At 40.7% G+C, this 16,903-nt stretch overlaps 1 protein-coding gene across 1 annotated transcript in view; it reads right to left on the bottom strand.

Annotated features, from left to right (window-relative positions):
• DNAH3 (dynein axonemal heavy chain 3) overlaps positions 1–16,903 on the bottom strand; it is a 239,155-nt gene that overhangs the window by 210,687 nt on the left and 11,565 nt on the right. Inside the window, 3 exon segments of the mRNA XM_018562281.1 lie at positions 8,326–8,515; positions 11,974–12,125; positions 14,061–14,177. Of these exon segments, the coding sequence (XP_018417783.1) occupies positions 8,326–8,515; positions 11,974–12,125; positions 14,061–14,177 (459 nt within the window).

Genomic DNA, 16,903 nt, shown 5'->3' with positions numbered 1-16,903 from the left:
TATATAAGTGATACACAAATAATATTTGGTAATTAATGTTATTTAAAAAAAACCTTCTCCAAAATGTAATTTCCTGCCCTTGCAGCTGGCTTACAAGCTTTTCTAGCAGTCTACTTATTATAACACGGTGACTGATCATGTGACTATGTCAGACCCTTCCACTTAGCACTCAGGAGGAAGGGTTTCACTATCCAATGTAGATTTTTCATTATGAACAATGCAGCATGAAAGAAGAGACTTGATGGCAACTGGAGCAATGCAAAACTGTAAGAATGAGCAACTAGAGACAGAACACAGTTGGTCATTCATTTTTGGTGGCTTGACCCCAAAAGTTTAATAAAAAGGTCATAGATTTTTTTAAATAAAAAACAGGATATTTATTTTAAAATAAGGAACTGTCCTGAAATGAGGCTTTATTTTTGGGAAATGACAAAACGAGACATGGGAATACCTTCTGCTTTAAGAAGGCTTTACTGTGCTATGCACTGATTAAAGTTGAGGGCTTTTTTTTAGCCCTTTCTCACCATAATCTGTATGGTTACACTGTCTAATTGGGTCCCAAATCTTACGCCATAGAAGAAGCCAAGGCTCCTGTACTAATAATGGCCAAAAAGCCTGAAACAGCTGTGTTAGGTTTAGAATAAATGGCTATACAATAGTAGGCTATATTTGTAGTATGCAGCAGAAAAACGGGTTGTACATTTGGTTGTTTGGGACATAAAGGAATGATTTGTATGGCTTTGCCCACTGTATTAAAATAAGGAATAATTTCCTTTTTTGCAGGGGGATATGTGAAAGAATCCTTTAGTAAATCAAACCCTATGTTTGGCTTACAAGTCAGTCACTGGCATCTACCGCTACAGAGTACTATATTCATGAATCATAATTAGATGTAATTCATTATGTACTTTTTGTTACAATTAAGAACTTTCTACTCAGAAAAGTTCCTAATTTTCCATAAGTGCAATGAGATATAATACTTATATAATAAAGCCATAAAAAGAGTTTATATGCATTGGATTTGTCATATAGTATGTATAATACAAACCTTACTCTATATAACATGAAAATAATTTGTTCTTCATTTTATAAGATAAGGGAGGAAAACAATGTGCAATCTTTACGATTAGCACAGCTTCCACATTCTGTCATAGAGATAAAGTCCTTGTTGGACTATTGCAGATGGCAGAGTGTAGAACATTTGAAGCTGAATGGGGCTTGCTACGTCCTACTGTATGCAGCATAGATGAATGTTTTGTCCCTTTCGTAAGCGAATCCTAACATTTAAAATTTAAATCCTGTAATTTTTTTATCATTCCTATGAAAAATTTATTTTGTATTTGAGTCACCTTTTGATCCATAGAAGCCTGAAGAGGATGAAGCAGAGGGGTATTGAAAAATATTGAAAGCCGTGCAATTTAGCCCTAATCAGCATGTTAGAAAATAGACAGGTTTCATTAAAACCAGGATAACAAAAATGTGTTCTTCCATTTGGGAATTGAGGAAGGCTATGACTTGTCAAAAGTGCAAATGTTATTGTTCAATTTATTCCTTTTTACAAAATGCACTTAAAATACATTTCTGGTACAAAAGCATTGTCAAGATATTTACAAATGCAATGAAGTTTCTCATTACATTTGTGTATTTTGGAATGCAGAACCAGAAAAACAAAATGAATAAAAGGATGAAAATTTTAAAAGCTTACATATGAATGTTAAATAAAAATAGAAAAGATGAATTGACAAGGAAATAAGGGATTAAAAAGGTTAAGGTTACTATAGGTGAATAAAGTGTTAAAGGAGAACTATGAGGTGCATGCTTTTCACTCACCTCATAGTTCTAACCTCTGACAATGAGACTGTCACAGGTCGGCTCAGTAGATCGAGAAGTGAGCGAACACATACCGGCGTGCGCTCACCTCTCGATACTGTCACAGCTCTCTGCCGGGACAGGGGAGGGGCTGGATTCCCCTCCCCGCTCTGATCCGCCACCGGGGGGAGGGGGCGGGTACAGCTGGCTCTGTCTCTAGATAGGCAGAGCCAGCTGTCACTCAAGCAGCTGGGCAGATCCAGACATAATTGTCGGATCCGCTTTAGCTGCGGCGTCTCAGTATACAGCGGGCAGTAGCATGCGGTGTACTGTGGCGTCTCAGTATACCGTGAGCTGTAGCTCGCAGTATACTGAGCTTAGGGTGACGGGAGGACGCTAGTTTGTGTCCTCCCGTTACCCTAAGGAGAACTATGGGGAAAAGCCTTAACCCCATAGTTCTCCTTTAAATATAAAAACATTTTATTAAAAATTATAATTTATTTTGACAAAATGTAAGATTTGTTGGGATTGCCCTTAAATGTATATAAAAAGGACAATACTTTGATTTGTGCATAAGCACTAATTTATGACTAATTTATTTTACATTACATTTGATTCTGCAGGTGATTAATTTCACCTCCACTTCTCAAAGTTTTTCTGAAGTCTATTGCCGTGTAATTATGCACAACTTTATTTTTATTTATTAAGTATTCACCGCAATGCAAGTCCCCCATTGCAGTCTACAAGGTAATGCTGAGAGAGGCTATTTGCAATGCAGAGAAACAAGAGTGGTAGTCTTGTAGTAGTCTTGTAGTCCTACCCAAGACTTCAGAAAACCCTACTTAGTCTAACAATGTGAAAAAAATAGGTGTAAAGCCTAAAAGTACATTTTAGACTGCATAGGCCAAGATCTGCAGCTGACAGCATTATTAGACATACCTTTTTTGTAGCAATGGTCCCCTTAAGTGCCACAAATTGCCCTCCTGAATTGCCTATACAAAAATCGCTACCTTCATATCCATAGACAGGACTGCACAACATGACTTTGCCTGAGCCAGATAATTGGTTATTGTGGGTTGGGGCAGGAAAGGGCATACACTTCACAATCAGAAAGTTGACAGAATTCAGAATTCAGGTGAGTTAACGATGCCCCTGTATGGAGACATCGATTCTGTCAGCTACCAGATGTAGATCTTGGTTTATGCAGTCTGCATTTCCCACAGGGGCATTTCAAGGTAAAAGACAGCAGCAAGAAAAAAAAAAATTTCTGCAGTTAGTCTATTTTCTAACTTACAATTCCATTTATCTTTAGGCAACAACTAGATACAGTTATAAAATCTGAACATTAAAAATCCATCGGACACTGTGAAGACAGCTTTCAGATTTCACTCTTAAATTTACCTTTTCAAGAAATAAACATGATACGGAAAACACTTCTTACATTTGCATACATTGCTCTTCTTCTTCTTCTTCTTCCGTTTAAACTCAACTAATTGTAAAATGACAGGTCATTTTTTTTACTTGAACGATATGAATTTTTTATGGTACTTGAGATTTTAATACTGTATACTGTTTTGTAACTTGGTTTCTAGATGAGAACCATTGACAGGGAAATTACATGCTGGGTGGTTTAACAGCCTATCTAGTAATTGATTCATTCATCAGAATTTGAAATGTCAGTTTTTATTTGTCAGGATATTCCAGGGGGATTAAACAGTGACTGAGTATTAACTAGGAGCCAGAGGAGAAACAAAGTGATGAATGTAAATCTATCTGTTTCACACATCATGAGAAGGGAATCCCTGTCATTTTGATGCGTTAGGTAATTTAGTTTATTAGCATTTAAGCCTATGTGGTAAAAGCCAAAAGTATTGTACCCTTCCACTTTTCCCCAAAGAATCCCAATGTGCTGTGAAGTAACTTGAAACTGACATGAGTAAATGGCTTCCACCATTACTTTTTTCATAGTCCATAGAGCAGCCACTTTGCTATTGCTTTAGGATATTATTGTCAGTTTCATCTTATTTTAAGGCAAAATAAAGGAGAACTATTGGGAGCGTAAAAAAACACTCTTCCCAATAGTTTAAGCTGACGTGTGAGACTGCAGCTGTCACACGCTGCCTCTATAGCGACAGAACTGAATGATCACAAACAAGTGATTGCTCAGCTCATGGCTTCTCCCTGCAGAAACCACTTCCTGCAAGGATCTCCTCCTTCCCTCTCTCTGTTCCTCCAGTCATCAGCAGCGGGGGTATCCCGACAATATTTTTGGGCAGTAGCCCACTATATGCAAATTTTGGGTCACAGGAGTACAATCAGTAAATGTACTCCTGTGACCCAAGAGAGAACTACAGCCAAATAGTTATTTTAAATTTCTTTTGAAAAAAGTGTAGTGGTTCCAAAACTTGACTCAAGCTGAAACTTACAGCAAATAGTAAACTGGGGAGTTTATTTTTTTTAGAGTCGGATATACCTAATTTACTCAGTGCAAGCAAATTAATTTTTTCCTTCGTCTTGCCAGGGCAGTTTTGAAACTGGTTGGTAGCTACAGGGCACCATAGAAAGTTCTGGTTTTAGACAGATAAACAAAAATCCAAATAATTTAGTACACCAGTGACTACCCAAAACTGAATCTGGGTGGAGGTGGAAGTGAAGTGGAACTCAAGTAAAAAGTTTTTTTGTGCTGGGACATCGGTCAGGTTTTTATTCTACCCGTGACTTACATTTGGTATGATTGCACCATGACAAGAAATGAGAGGAACAGGAAAGCGCAGATAGCAATAAAAACAAGCAAAATGCTTAACCTTTATTTGGCTTTACTTCTCTGCTGAGCCACAGGAGTACATTTACTAATGCACTCCTGTGACCCAAAGATAGCAGATAGCAGGCTAATGCCGCTATCTGCTGACAGCGCAGAGCCGCGGCGCAGCGGGGAAGGATCTCAACAATATTGTCGGGATCCAACCTGTGCTTGCCCCCTCCTCTGTCTGTCCCTCCAATGATTGCTGAAGGAACAGAAGGTAGAGGAGAATCCCCCTGGGGAGCAGTGACTGACAGTCCCTGCTCTCTTCAAGGAGAAGAGTCTGCGAGCTGAGCGATCATTGGTTACATGATCGCTTTGCTCTTGGTCTTAGAGCCAATGTGTGACAGCTGCAGGGAGAGTATATTTTACTTTTCTCGCACTTCTCTTTTGACCTATCTCCAGACTGTTTCAAACAGTGTTTTTATTACTTATATTTTCTGTATTGTCTTGACGTGTTATATTTCTTTAAACTTTTTTGAAAATTAATAAAAATTCTTCTTATTATTCACAATAGCCCGTACAGCTCCCGAACGTGGCCAATAGCCAATAGTAAACTAGCATTGTACCCGCCCTTTGCTGAAGTTCCCCATCAGGTCCATCAGCAGAGGGCAGGTACAATGCTAGTTTACTATTGGCTATTGCAAACTGAAATAGCCAATAGTAATGTCCCAATGCTTTTCAATGGGAAAATTCTCTTTTTTTTTTTCTATTCTGACATCGCTTGTGTCAGAATAAAGAAAAAAAGAAACAGCAGTGTTTCTCTCCTGGGCGGCCGGGAGGCTCCCAGAGCACCCGGGAGAATGTTTATTTTATTTTTATTTTACAGCAGCCGAGCCGCCGGACAATAGGAAACTATGGGGGGGAACTAGCTGTCACTGCTAGCTCCGCACAATCGTTTTCTATTTACTTTTTTTTACTTTTTTCACTCTTTTTCTGTTCTGCTCGGTACCTCAGCGGCATTCGGCTATTCACTCACTGCTGTTCGGCATCTTTAAGAATAGCCCGAAAAGCAGTGAGAAGCCTACTGGAGGTTCGGCTCAGCCGATCCAGATGTTGGATCGGCTGAGTCGAACTCCTTCTGCACTTCGGGTCGGCCGACCCGAAGCCAGGCGAAGCAAGCCGATGTACGGCTGATTTCAGCCGATGTACGGCTGAAATCAGCCGTACCAGCCTGAAGTGAATAGCCGAACAGTGTTCGGCTCACTTCACTTCAGATCGGTCATTCACTCGGCTGTCCTCGGCAGCTTAGTGAATAGACCCCAATGCTTTTGCTGCTGACTCTTTCCTCAATCAATATATTTACTATTACTCCCTACTCTATGATTCCCTGCCCATTTAAAACATGACAAGAGGATCTGACTCTTTCCAAAACCATAAAAACTTTGACTTTGTAAACTTGCATATCCCTTCTATGCAACAGAATTACAATCTGTTATGTAAGGCTAGGAACATTATAACAGCTGCAGCCTTTCAAGTAAGAAATTACAAAGGAATTAAATGGAATGTGTTACAGAGAAAACTGTGAGTTTAAACTGGTTAAAGCAGACATCTTTGCAACAAGCAAGTTAAAGACTAATATTGTGTTTGGTCATTGCGGTGCAAACAACAGTAAATTAAGGTGACATTAGGTCACTTGCTTTATTATAACTGAACCACATTCTGCACAGGCTGTGATGAGTCATGCAAAAGTATATTTGTGCTGCTCATAGTTTACCTAATTGCTAAGGGAGTCCGTTGCCGGAGCCCTGCAGTAAAGGTAAGGAAACGTAGGGAAGCGAGGTACTGTCACTGTAATTGCCTGTGTATTGTAACATTTGCTTGCTTGTTGGCCACTCATAGTAATGATTGTTGCCTGTATATTGTGATGATTACCCATTTGTTGCCTGCATATTGTAATTTTGCATATTGTAAAAACAGTATTGTTTCTTTAGGGGACCACATTACTATAATTTAATGCCATGCAGACCTGCCAATATTAACCCTTTCGCTGCCAAGGCTTTTTTGTTATAAGCCACATTTTAAACTTGAAAATTACTTCAAACCCCCCAACATTATATATTTTCTGAAAGCCAAGACCCTTTAATATAAAATGGTGGCAGTTGCAAATTTCTGTTGCATGATATTAGTGCAACTCATTATCAAACCCAAAAATGTAGTGAAAATTGCACTTAAGTTAAATTTAGTGCCCCAAAACAAAATATAATAACCACTTTTTAATAAAATATAAAAGAGGAGATTACAAGAGTAAATAGATACCCAGCATGCCCAGGTTAAAAATTATGTGTCTCCGTGAAACGTCGACAAAAATCAGTACCCCAAAAAGTCCATAGACTATGCTTAAAAGCCCCAACAGGTCATCCGTTTAGAGCAGGGATGGCCAAACTGTGGCCCTCCAGCTGTGGTGGAACTACGAATCCCATGAGGCTTTGCAAAATTCTCACAACCACAGACATGACTCCCGGAGATAGATGCTTCATGGGATTTGTAGTTTCACCACAGCTGGAGGGCCGGAGTTTGGCCATCCCTGGTTTAGAGACACCCATAAATATTTGCCCTAGAATTATTGTTCTCACTCTTGCGTGCGTGGCGATACCCAACATGTGTAGTGTGATCATCATTTTTGTACGTAGGCGCACCCGACCCGTGTTTTAGTAAATACGCGTGCAATTGCGGGGGCGGGCACCTTTAAAACTTTTTTTGTATTTTTACATTTATTTTATATTTTTTAAAGCTGTTTTTTTTTACTATAATTGCTATCACATAGGGGGGCTTACAAGCCCCCCTACAAGGTAGTGACAGGTCCTCCAAAAGACCCCAAGTGTCACATTTCCACATTAAATAAGCAATTGAAGTGCAGATCGCACTTCAAAAGGCTTATTGCTTGGCTTCAGTAATTGAGCAATGTCGGCTCAGGGACCGGAAGACATATAATACTCGTCGCTCCCGATCCTGTAGAGTGTGGAGAAGATCGGTGAACAGAAGTGCGTCGCTCTCCTTCCCAGCTTCCTGCCGGCACCCGAGATGCTAGGCCTTGGCCCCTGCAAGAGGGGCAGCGGAGCCCAGAAAACACAGCAGGGGGTGTTGGGTGGGGAGGGGCACTTTACCAGCCCATAGAAGCAATCTGGTGGGAGCTGAGCGGCCAGAATTGCTTCTATTGTAAAGCCAACAGCCAGCTTTACAATTGTAAACAGAGTCCTGGTGTTCTGTTAAAATCTCCGACCCATAAAAATCTCGGCGCACCAGTGCCATCTGGTCTAAATCTCCTACTGGCAAGTCACCGGACGTGACGTCACCAATCGGAGATCTCGATGGGTTGGAGCTTTCGACAGAACACTGGCGGCTAAAGCCGCTGGGAGTCTGTTTAAATCGGCCCGCTGCCAATGACGTACATAGTGGATGAGAAGGGCTTAAGTCATGCCCCTAAAAACTAATATTTTGGTCCCAACCCCATAGCTTGCTGTACCGCACTATTCCCACCTATTGTGTCCCCAGTTTATTGACCTTTTATTGTATCTTCATCTCTCAGGTAATACATACTGTACCTGTAATGTTACACTTACATATGTGTGCTCTTAAGATGAAAAATATAGTTGATGCTAGATCCACTTTAAAGATAAGTACTGAACAGACTTGTCAAGCACAGCCTAACAAACGTTTCTTCTTAATCTGACATCCCTTAGCGGTATAACAGCATCAGAAGAAGGAGCTCTTACCAATACTTTTCCTGAGGCTGATGTAGTAATCATATGCAATCTCTTCCCTTATTTCTTGAAGCAGTTTCTCCAGAGCTGGGTTTTCCAAAAGCTGGCTGGAAACACTTGTTAAGATTCTGTCCATCTGTTCCTTCTCTTGGGGAGCTAGCATTTCTGACTGAATCTCATGGTGTATATAGTGAAAATACCTCTGAAACATCAGGAGTTGTTATTTAGCATAGCAGAGAATGAAAAAAAATGTAATGTTTACAAACATATGAGATGCATGAAAGCACACAGAATTCTTCTCCGAGCTTCTACCATCCTATGGGATTGTTAGAAGCTTGATAAATACTGGCTTCTCACAATTGGTCTGACTGTTTTGGGACATGAGTTAAAGTTTTTGAATATATATGCCACAAATAACTTTTATAACACAAATAGGACTGATCTTGTAATAAAAGAAACTACTCAAATATTACCTTTTGTTATTCTGCCTACTCTAAGCTGCTGAAAGTTGAGTTGAGATGCAAAAGTCTTGCGATGGTTGTAAGGTGTGTGCCCAGCATTAGCCTGGAAGAACTCCTGATTGATACTGTTCAACCCTTGACAGCACAATAAATTGATTGCTGTAACTTAGATTTAGAATGTATGGAGATGTATAATCGCACAATTAGCCCAGATCCGTCCTAGAAGAATATTTACTGCATGTAAATGTAGCTGATGCGGTAACTTGTGATGCTCTTGTTGTTCTGTGTACATAATGAGGGCTGATGATGATCTGCCCTCATTATGTAAATTCACATACTCAAGAACTACCATAATAGTGCAGATTTATCTCTAGCAAGTACCTCTAGCAAGAATAAGAAACTTTATTTTTGTAAGAACTTCTGTACAGTTATTCCAAGTAAAAGTAAACCAAATGGTAAAACATATGAAAGCGCTGCAAAATAGAACAATGAAAAAAGTAATTCCGATGAAAGGTAACCCATAGCAACCAATCGGTTTTCCATTCACTATAGTATGATCAGTAAAATATAACACCTTATACGTAGCAAACGGTTAATTCACATTGCTCTTTGCGTTATTAGATTTTTTTAAAAAGCCAGTTACATAAATTAAAGATACATGCCTATTTCCAAAGGTTTGCAATACAAATTTTATTGTACAGCTTTAACAATGGTAAATATAATGATTACAAATCTATGGGGACCCTGAAGAGATTCTGTGGATTGAAAAGGAGCTGGAGGGAACTGGCTAAAGGTGGCCATACACCTTACAACCATTGTACAACTTTTTTTGTCCAGACATCTCACCCTCGTTCAACAGCCCATCATGCACGGACCAATGCAGTTTGCAATTAACGTTTGTCAGCACCACTAACTGCCCGATTTTCGTCAATCGAAATAACTGATTTTAGTTTAAGCATGTGCAGTTTTCATCTTGAGACTTTTCTTGTACAAAAACGCCACTAACCCGTCGATTTTCATCCAACTAGACAAACATTTTCTAGTGTGCTTGAAAGACGAAAATCTGCGAGTTGTACAGTAATTGTGGTTGTGCACTTCCCATAAACTGGCAGATTTTCAGATGAAAATGCGGTTGTAGACAATAATCTGCAGATAATTGTAAGGTGTATGGGCACCTCAACTTAACAGAAGAGAAAGTGCTGGTTTATTTAAAACAAACAAAAAAACAGTGTTTTGACCTTACTAATGGGTCAAATTTATTTGGCAAGTTAGTTTTTTTGAAGGGGAGCATGATTCGGTGTTACACATGAGTGGAGTGGAGTGGCACTTGGAAACTTGTATTTATGATGTTTTGGGACTGATTTAGTTATATATATGGCTTAGCATTATTTATGCATTATTTGAGTATATTGCTGTACTGAATTCATATCACAATAATGTTTCCCATATCATATTGAAAATTACATTAGACAAGAGTTAAAACTCAAAAATGCATTCAAGTACCTTCAATATTAATAAAAATTATTTGTGCATCACTCGGCTGTAGATCCTCAAATTATTTCTGAATTGGTGCTGACAGTGTCGTTCCTTCCGAAGGGTGCCTACTCTTGCTCCCAATGGTCCCTGTGTGTGTGTTGTAAAGTAGTCACCGCTCCAAGCTAACTCCTGTGATAGTCTATAATCTCATGTTTAGTTTACTAATTTGTATTGAGATTGTAGTCCATCGCAGGAGTGAGCTTGGAGTGGTGGCTACTTCATAACACACACAGGGACCATGAGGAACAAAACTAGCCACCCTGCAAAAGGAAGGACAGTGTCAGCACCAATTCAGAGATGATCTGAGGATCTACAGCTGAGTGATACTCAAATAAGGTCCAGTATTGTTTATAGTTCAGGTACTTTAATGCATTTTTGAAATGTAACTCCTGAGTTTAGTGTCTCTTTAATAAGGTGTTAGTTTATTTATGTGTGTTTATAATGTGTGTTTATAATGTGTGTTTATAAATGCTTTTATTTTTGAGAATCTGTTGTCAACTTTTACTGATAATTAGTACTGCGGCTTAGGGGTAGGATTAGGATTGTATTACAGGATTTTTTTCGTACTATAGATCACTCAAAATGGCCTATTTCAGGATCAGGTCCAGAATGAATGCAGGATGTGAGTATCTTGAGTCAGCTAATGAATGCGGACTGTATTCCATTTTTCAAACTGATGAACAGAGTAGAAAGTTTAAAGGGTCTATTCAAAGTCATTCATTCAGTGTGAATAGACTCAAAAACTAACGTTCTTTGTATATTTTCTTTTTAGGTTGAATGTAATGTAATATAATACTGCATTATGGCCACTAGACGGTGCTGAGGAGCAGAGGAAATAAATATTTATTTTCCACGCTCCTCACTTTCATCTAGTGGCTATAATGCTGCAAGGCTAATGGCTCTTCAAATTGTTTATAAATAGACCCCAAGTGTATTCAGTGTATTCCCAATTTTTAAGTTAAATTTGAAAAAACATCACTATGTTTGTTTGTTAAGTTTCTCTATTCACACAGTATACCTAAAATAAAGTATTTTCTTTTAGATGGAACTTTGGATTCGGCCTTTGGATGGACCGCAAGCTTCATTCTACAATTTTGAAATGACAGGAAACTCTGGCTGTCCCCATAGAAAGACACACACATACAGGGTTATTCACAAAAGGGTGAAGGGTTTGGAGAAGGCCGGAGAAGGGAACAATCTATGACAACATAGCTGATTTGGGAAAATTCTCCAATTCAGCTCACTTTCCAGTTCAGCTATGTTGTCCTAGATTGTTCACTTCTCCTGCATTCTCCAAACTCTTCACCCTTTAGTGAATAGACACCCACATAGAGACACTCTGGGCTTCCACTTTCATCAAATCTAGTTTACAAATGATAATGGAATCTGCCAGCACACTGCAGGTAGGGTTTATTAACCACCCCAGCCCCCTTGACTTCCAGAGGAAATTTCAGATCAGAAACTAGTAATATGAGAAAACATGCAATATATATGCACATATTTATAAGTTATGCTATGTGAATGAGAACATGTAACAAATATAATATAGGTGTCATTCCAATTTTGCTGCAAGAGTGGAAATACACTTTAAGCTGACCAGTACAACGGAGTGATATTAGCTCTCCAACACTATATAATGTTATTGTAGTTTAGTGAGGCTTACGTCCAGGTCCCTCTGAGTTGGTTCCCCACATAGTCTTTCCATTTCCTCTTCTTGCTTCAGCATTATCTGTAACTGCTCCTCTGGCGTTAAAGGTGTACTGTTTAAATGAACAATGGAGTCTGTCTGTGGAGGGTTCTCCATCACAGACAATGCTTCTTTAGAAGTATCCTTGGTCTCTACCCACCTGTGTAGTAATGAAAGCAACAATAATTAATGTGCAGCTTAATAAAAGCTATTAACAGTTTCTGTGGAATTTGGGGTGAAGTGGTAATTCCTGGTTTAAAGGAGTGGCCGATATGTGAAGAGCAGTGGTGGGAAAACAAAAAAAATCATCACTTGCTACTGGGGTCAAAGGACTATTTTTGCACAGGATTCTGATCCCATATGAAGCACAAGATTTTTATATATTTACTTAAACTGAGTTGTAAGTGCCACACCAGGAGAAGCTGTATCTGGGAGCCTGTTCGGATAGAACATGTACTATAGTTGCTATTGCCATTGGTCCGAAGATCTTTTAGCAAATTGTTTCTGTTCTTGTAAATGCGAGCCTCCCCCATGCATACAAATCGGGGATGAATGTAGAGCTGCAACAGTGCTCCACACGCCGCACCTCCTGCTCGCTTCATGCTTGCCGCTGCTAGACCCACCCGCCTGCACCCACGCTCCACACCTCCTCCCTGCCTCACACTCATCGCCCGCCTACATCCATGATCGGCACAGGGATGCGGGGAGAAGAAGTAAGGAGGAGCAGGCGTGGGGGATGACATCCCGCACTGACCAGCAGAGAGCCCGCAATGACCACATGACAGTCCGCATTGGCCACCTGAGAGCCTAATTAGGGAGCCGCCTGTGCTGCACCCACACGCACCCGTGAAACTCTCTGAACCCCTGGTGAGAGCCCACACAACCCTCCTGAGACCCTGGAGACATCAGGAGGAGAACCCAGAGCAACAGAGTATGTAGCTTCATATTATTCTGCATCGCTGTAATATGTATTGCTGGGATTTGTAGTTCTCTGTAGCTGATGCAGTTCTGCATTACTGTATAATGGTATTGCTGGGAATTGTAGTCCTCTATAGCTGTTGGTAGTCATTATTGCTGGGATTTATAGTCCTCTATAGCTGATGGTATTCTGCATTGCTGTGTAATGTATTGCTTGGAATTGTAGTTCTCTATAGCCAATGTCATTCTGCAATGCTGTACAATGTATTTCTAAGTAATTATAGTCCTCTATAGCTGGTGGTATTATTCTACATTGCTGTATAATGTGCTGAGATTTGTAGTCCCTCTACAGCTTGGAGTTAGTGGCAGAACTACCAGGGTCGCAGCAGTCGTACACGCGCACAGCACAGACGAGGCATCCCTACACTACCAGTGTGCTGTAATTTTCCTCAACCCATACTCTACCGTGTCTCTTCCAGATGCACATGTCATGAAGAAAGGGGGTCATGAAAACAGCTGATTCGGATGACTCGGCCCCACTAGCAGTGACACAGTCGAGAAAATGTGTAGAATCGAGAAAAATGATAGAACACTGACTTTGACACTGTCCGGCCCCTCCCACTAACCTCCCACTAACCTCCCACAGCTCACAGCCCAGAAGCATGGACAGCCAGCGGTGGCCTACAGTGGGCGAGAGTGCCTAAGTAGTGGACATGGAGCGGAGTAAGGCCAGAACCATGTAGGGAGCCCAGTGGGAGGAGAGCACCATCCCCTAGTCAGTCACCCCTTTCATGGACTTACTAGGAGTCTCACATCTCCCGACCATTCACACTACCGTTACATGGATGGCAAAAGTGGCAGATAGAGGCGGGGAAAAGGCAGAGCGGGAGGGGGGACAAGTTGCTGCACCATGGACCTCTGGGTTGTATCTGCTGAAGTCTGTTATAATTTGTTTAAAGCTAGAGCCAACAATTTAATTCGGATCTATACTCAACATTTTAACCACCCTTTTTTTTATAAAAAAAACCATTGTGAAAAATCATTTAGTAGTGATGAAAAAACATTAAGGATTTCTTCCTAGATTTCTACACATTTCTGTACAGTTTGTAGAAGAATATGTAAATGCTTAGCATTTGTATGAGCACAAGCTTTGTTTTACCTGTCAAAGTTATATTTATTCCTAGGAGACAGTTTTGGCTTTTTCTGTATGTCTGATGCATCCTTTGAAACTGAATCCACTAGTTAAGGAAACTGACAGACATCTTGAAACTACAAAGGAATGAACACCATAGAGGATATGTGTCAGAGCTGTTACTGCTAGAAAAGGAAATTTTATAAATGCAGGGTATTAAAATTTGGAGTCAACACTAGATCTATTAAATAATACCAGGGTTTCATACATTTTGATTGTAAAAGGAATCTTTCAGAATATGTTAACTTTCAGGCCCCATGCGCACAAGAATTAAAATACCTGTTTCCTGGTAATCATAAACTAAAGAAACGGCAACAACTTTTTGTAAACAGTTCAATCTCATAAGACTTAAAGTGGAAACTGACTTAAAAAAATACTGCTGGCATGAAGTCAATAAAAGCTGCTCTCCTACCTGCAAGCCTTGTTTTTTTCTAAATGTATAATGAGCCTCGCATGTGAAGTTCATTGGACTTTCTTGGCATGCTTTTGGTGCCAGGATAAATTAATTCCCATGCACAGGAAGTATGTAATCTGGTCCTGGTTAATCAAGATTATGCCAAATCTGTGGGAAGATGGGGCAAAGATGTCAGTGGTGGCGACAAAGCGAGGGAGCTTTGGCAGGAAAGTTTGCCATAAATGTGCAAATATGTTGTGCATACTTGCACCTTATGGCAAAAGCCCCAGGTGCTGGCAGCTGAGTTGAGCTTCAATTTAATGAACAAAAAGATAAATCATATATTGCAAGTTTTAATTGTGCCAAACAGCACCAAACGGTTAGAGGAAAGACTCTGACATTCAACACTCCTGAAAGTGTTACCTACCCATGAATCTCATGGAGACTGCAGCGCTAGAACAGAAAGTAGGTAAGAGAGATAGGTCCCCTTGGAGTTGAGTATACTACCTTTTCTCCGACAGGGACTTGGCATTGGAAGTTATTGAGAGATCTGACAGGGTAACTTTACGTTTCTCTAATAAACCTTTGCAGACTACATAAACACAGTGCTACATTATTTCCACATCTTGCAGTTCATGCCGTATCCTCTTTTGTCACTGTAAAACACTGAACTACAGTTACAAAATGATGTATAAAACGAAATTACAGAAGCGCACCGACATAGTGCACCAAATTAGACTTTAATAAAAGTTTATGAATACAACTCAAATGCACTTACAAGTATTTCGCCCAAATGTGAAAGACCAAAACACAGTAGAGGGAGGAAAGTATCCCAGCCTTCTGGGGCATCTTATAGAGGTAAGCCGCTGGGGTGAGATCGAGGATGCCTGGAGCAAAGAGTGCTCTTGTGTGAACACACAGTTCCTGAGCCAAGTATCAGCTTTTATTTATTTCTACAAATACTAGTGTTATTAACTGGTTTTTCTTAAACTACTTTCGCAAGACATGGAAAACCCAGTTGTTCAGTTCCATTGTACTTAAAAGGAGAATTATGGGGTGATTGAAAAACACTCATGCGACTAAATTAAAGCCGACCTGTGACACTGAAGTTGTTACAGGTCGGATCTTTTGATCGGAAGGTTAGCGAACACATACCACCGATCGCTGACTTCACCATTCCTCTCCCTGCAAAGAGCGGTGACTGTCAGGACATTAGTATATATCCTGCTGTGAGCCTGAAGAGAACTATGGCAAAACCATGGTCTCTCCATAAACAGCCACAGACTGCTAACAGGCTGAAGAAGGGGAAGAGATTTCCTTGAAATGTGTCCCTGGTTACAGCAGCATCGTGAGACCTGTAACAACGGAGGAAACAGAAGTTTTGGAGAAGGATTGGAGAGAGATTTAAATTGTCAGCAGCTAAGGAACTGTGTGTTCACTCAACATGCTCAGCATGTTCGGCCGACCTGAAGTGCAGAAGGAGTTCGACTCAGCCAATCCAACATCTGGATCGGCTAAGCCGAACCTCCGGCAGGCTACTCGCTGCTGTTCGGTCTATTCCTATAGATGTCGATCAGCAGTGAGCATTCAGCTCGGCTGTTCTGCTCGGTCCCTCTGTGGGACCGAGCAGAACAGAAAAATAGTTAAAATAGTATAAAAAACATAAATAGAAAACGATTGTGCGGAGCTAGCAGTGACAGCTAGCTCTGCCCAACTGTTTTCTATTGGCTGGGCGGTTCTGCTGCCGTCAAAAAAAAAAAGAAATCCCCATAGGAAAGCATAGCTAAATTCCTATTGGCTATTTCACTTTGCAATAGCCAATAACAAACTAGCTATTGCGCCCACCCTCCGCTGCTGTCAATCACCAGACGGGGACCTGATGAAGAACTGCAGGTCCCCCTCTGCTGATTGACAGCAGCAGTGGGCGGGTGCAATAGCTAGTTTGCTATTGGCTATTGCAAATTGAAATAGCCAATAGGAATCTAGCTATGCTTTCCTATGGGGATTTTTTTTTCTTTCTTCTGACGGCAGTTAACGGCTGCCGTCAGAAGAAAAAAAAAGAAAAAACCGAGCAGAGTGAACCTTTCTGTGAGAAAGTGTCTCTCTCCCGGGTGGCCAGGAGCCTATTAGACTCTTAGAGCATCCGGGGGAGGAATGACAGATGCGTTCCTGATTACCAGGTAACCAGAAACGACATCTGTCATTACACACTGAGAACAGGGAGAGGCCGCTCTCAGTGTGTAATGGCAGCGTCCCTGGTTAGCTGGTAAGCAGGGACGCTGATCTCTCTGCAAGTGGCCGGAGCCAGCCGTGAGATGATGGCTGGCTCTGCCCAGCTGTCAGAAGCAGGTAGTCGGCCGGTCATTCGGCCAGCTTTGGCTTTCAGCGCGTCTCAGTCGAGC

Source organism: Nanorana parkeri, unplaced genomic scaffold (assembly GCF_000935625.1).
Source record: "Nanorana parkeri isolate BGI_ZX_2015 unplaced genomic scaffold, ASM93562v1 scaffold570, whole genome shotgun sequence".
NCBI classification, from domain to species: Eukaryota; Metazoa; Chordata; class Amphibia; order Anura; family Dicroglossidae; genus Nanorana; species Nanorana parkeri.
The sequence above is the reverse complement of the archived record's forward strand: the minus strand, read 5'-3'. Positions and strand labels throughout refer to the sequence as shown.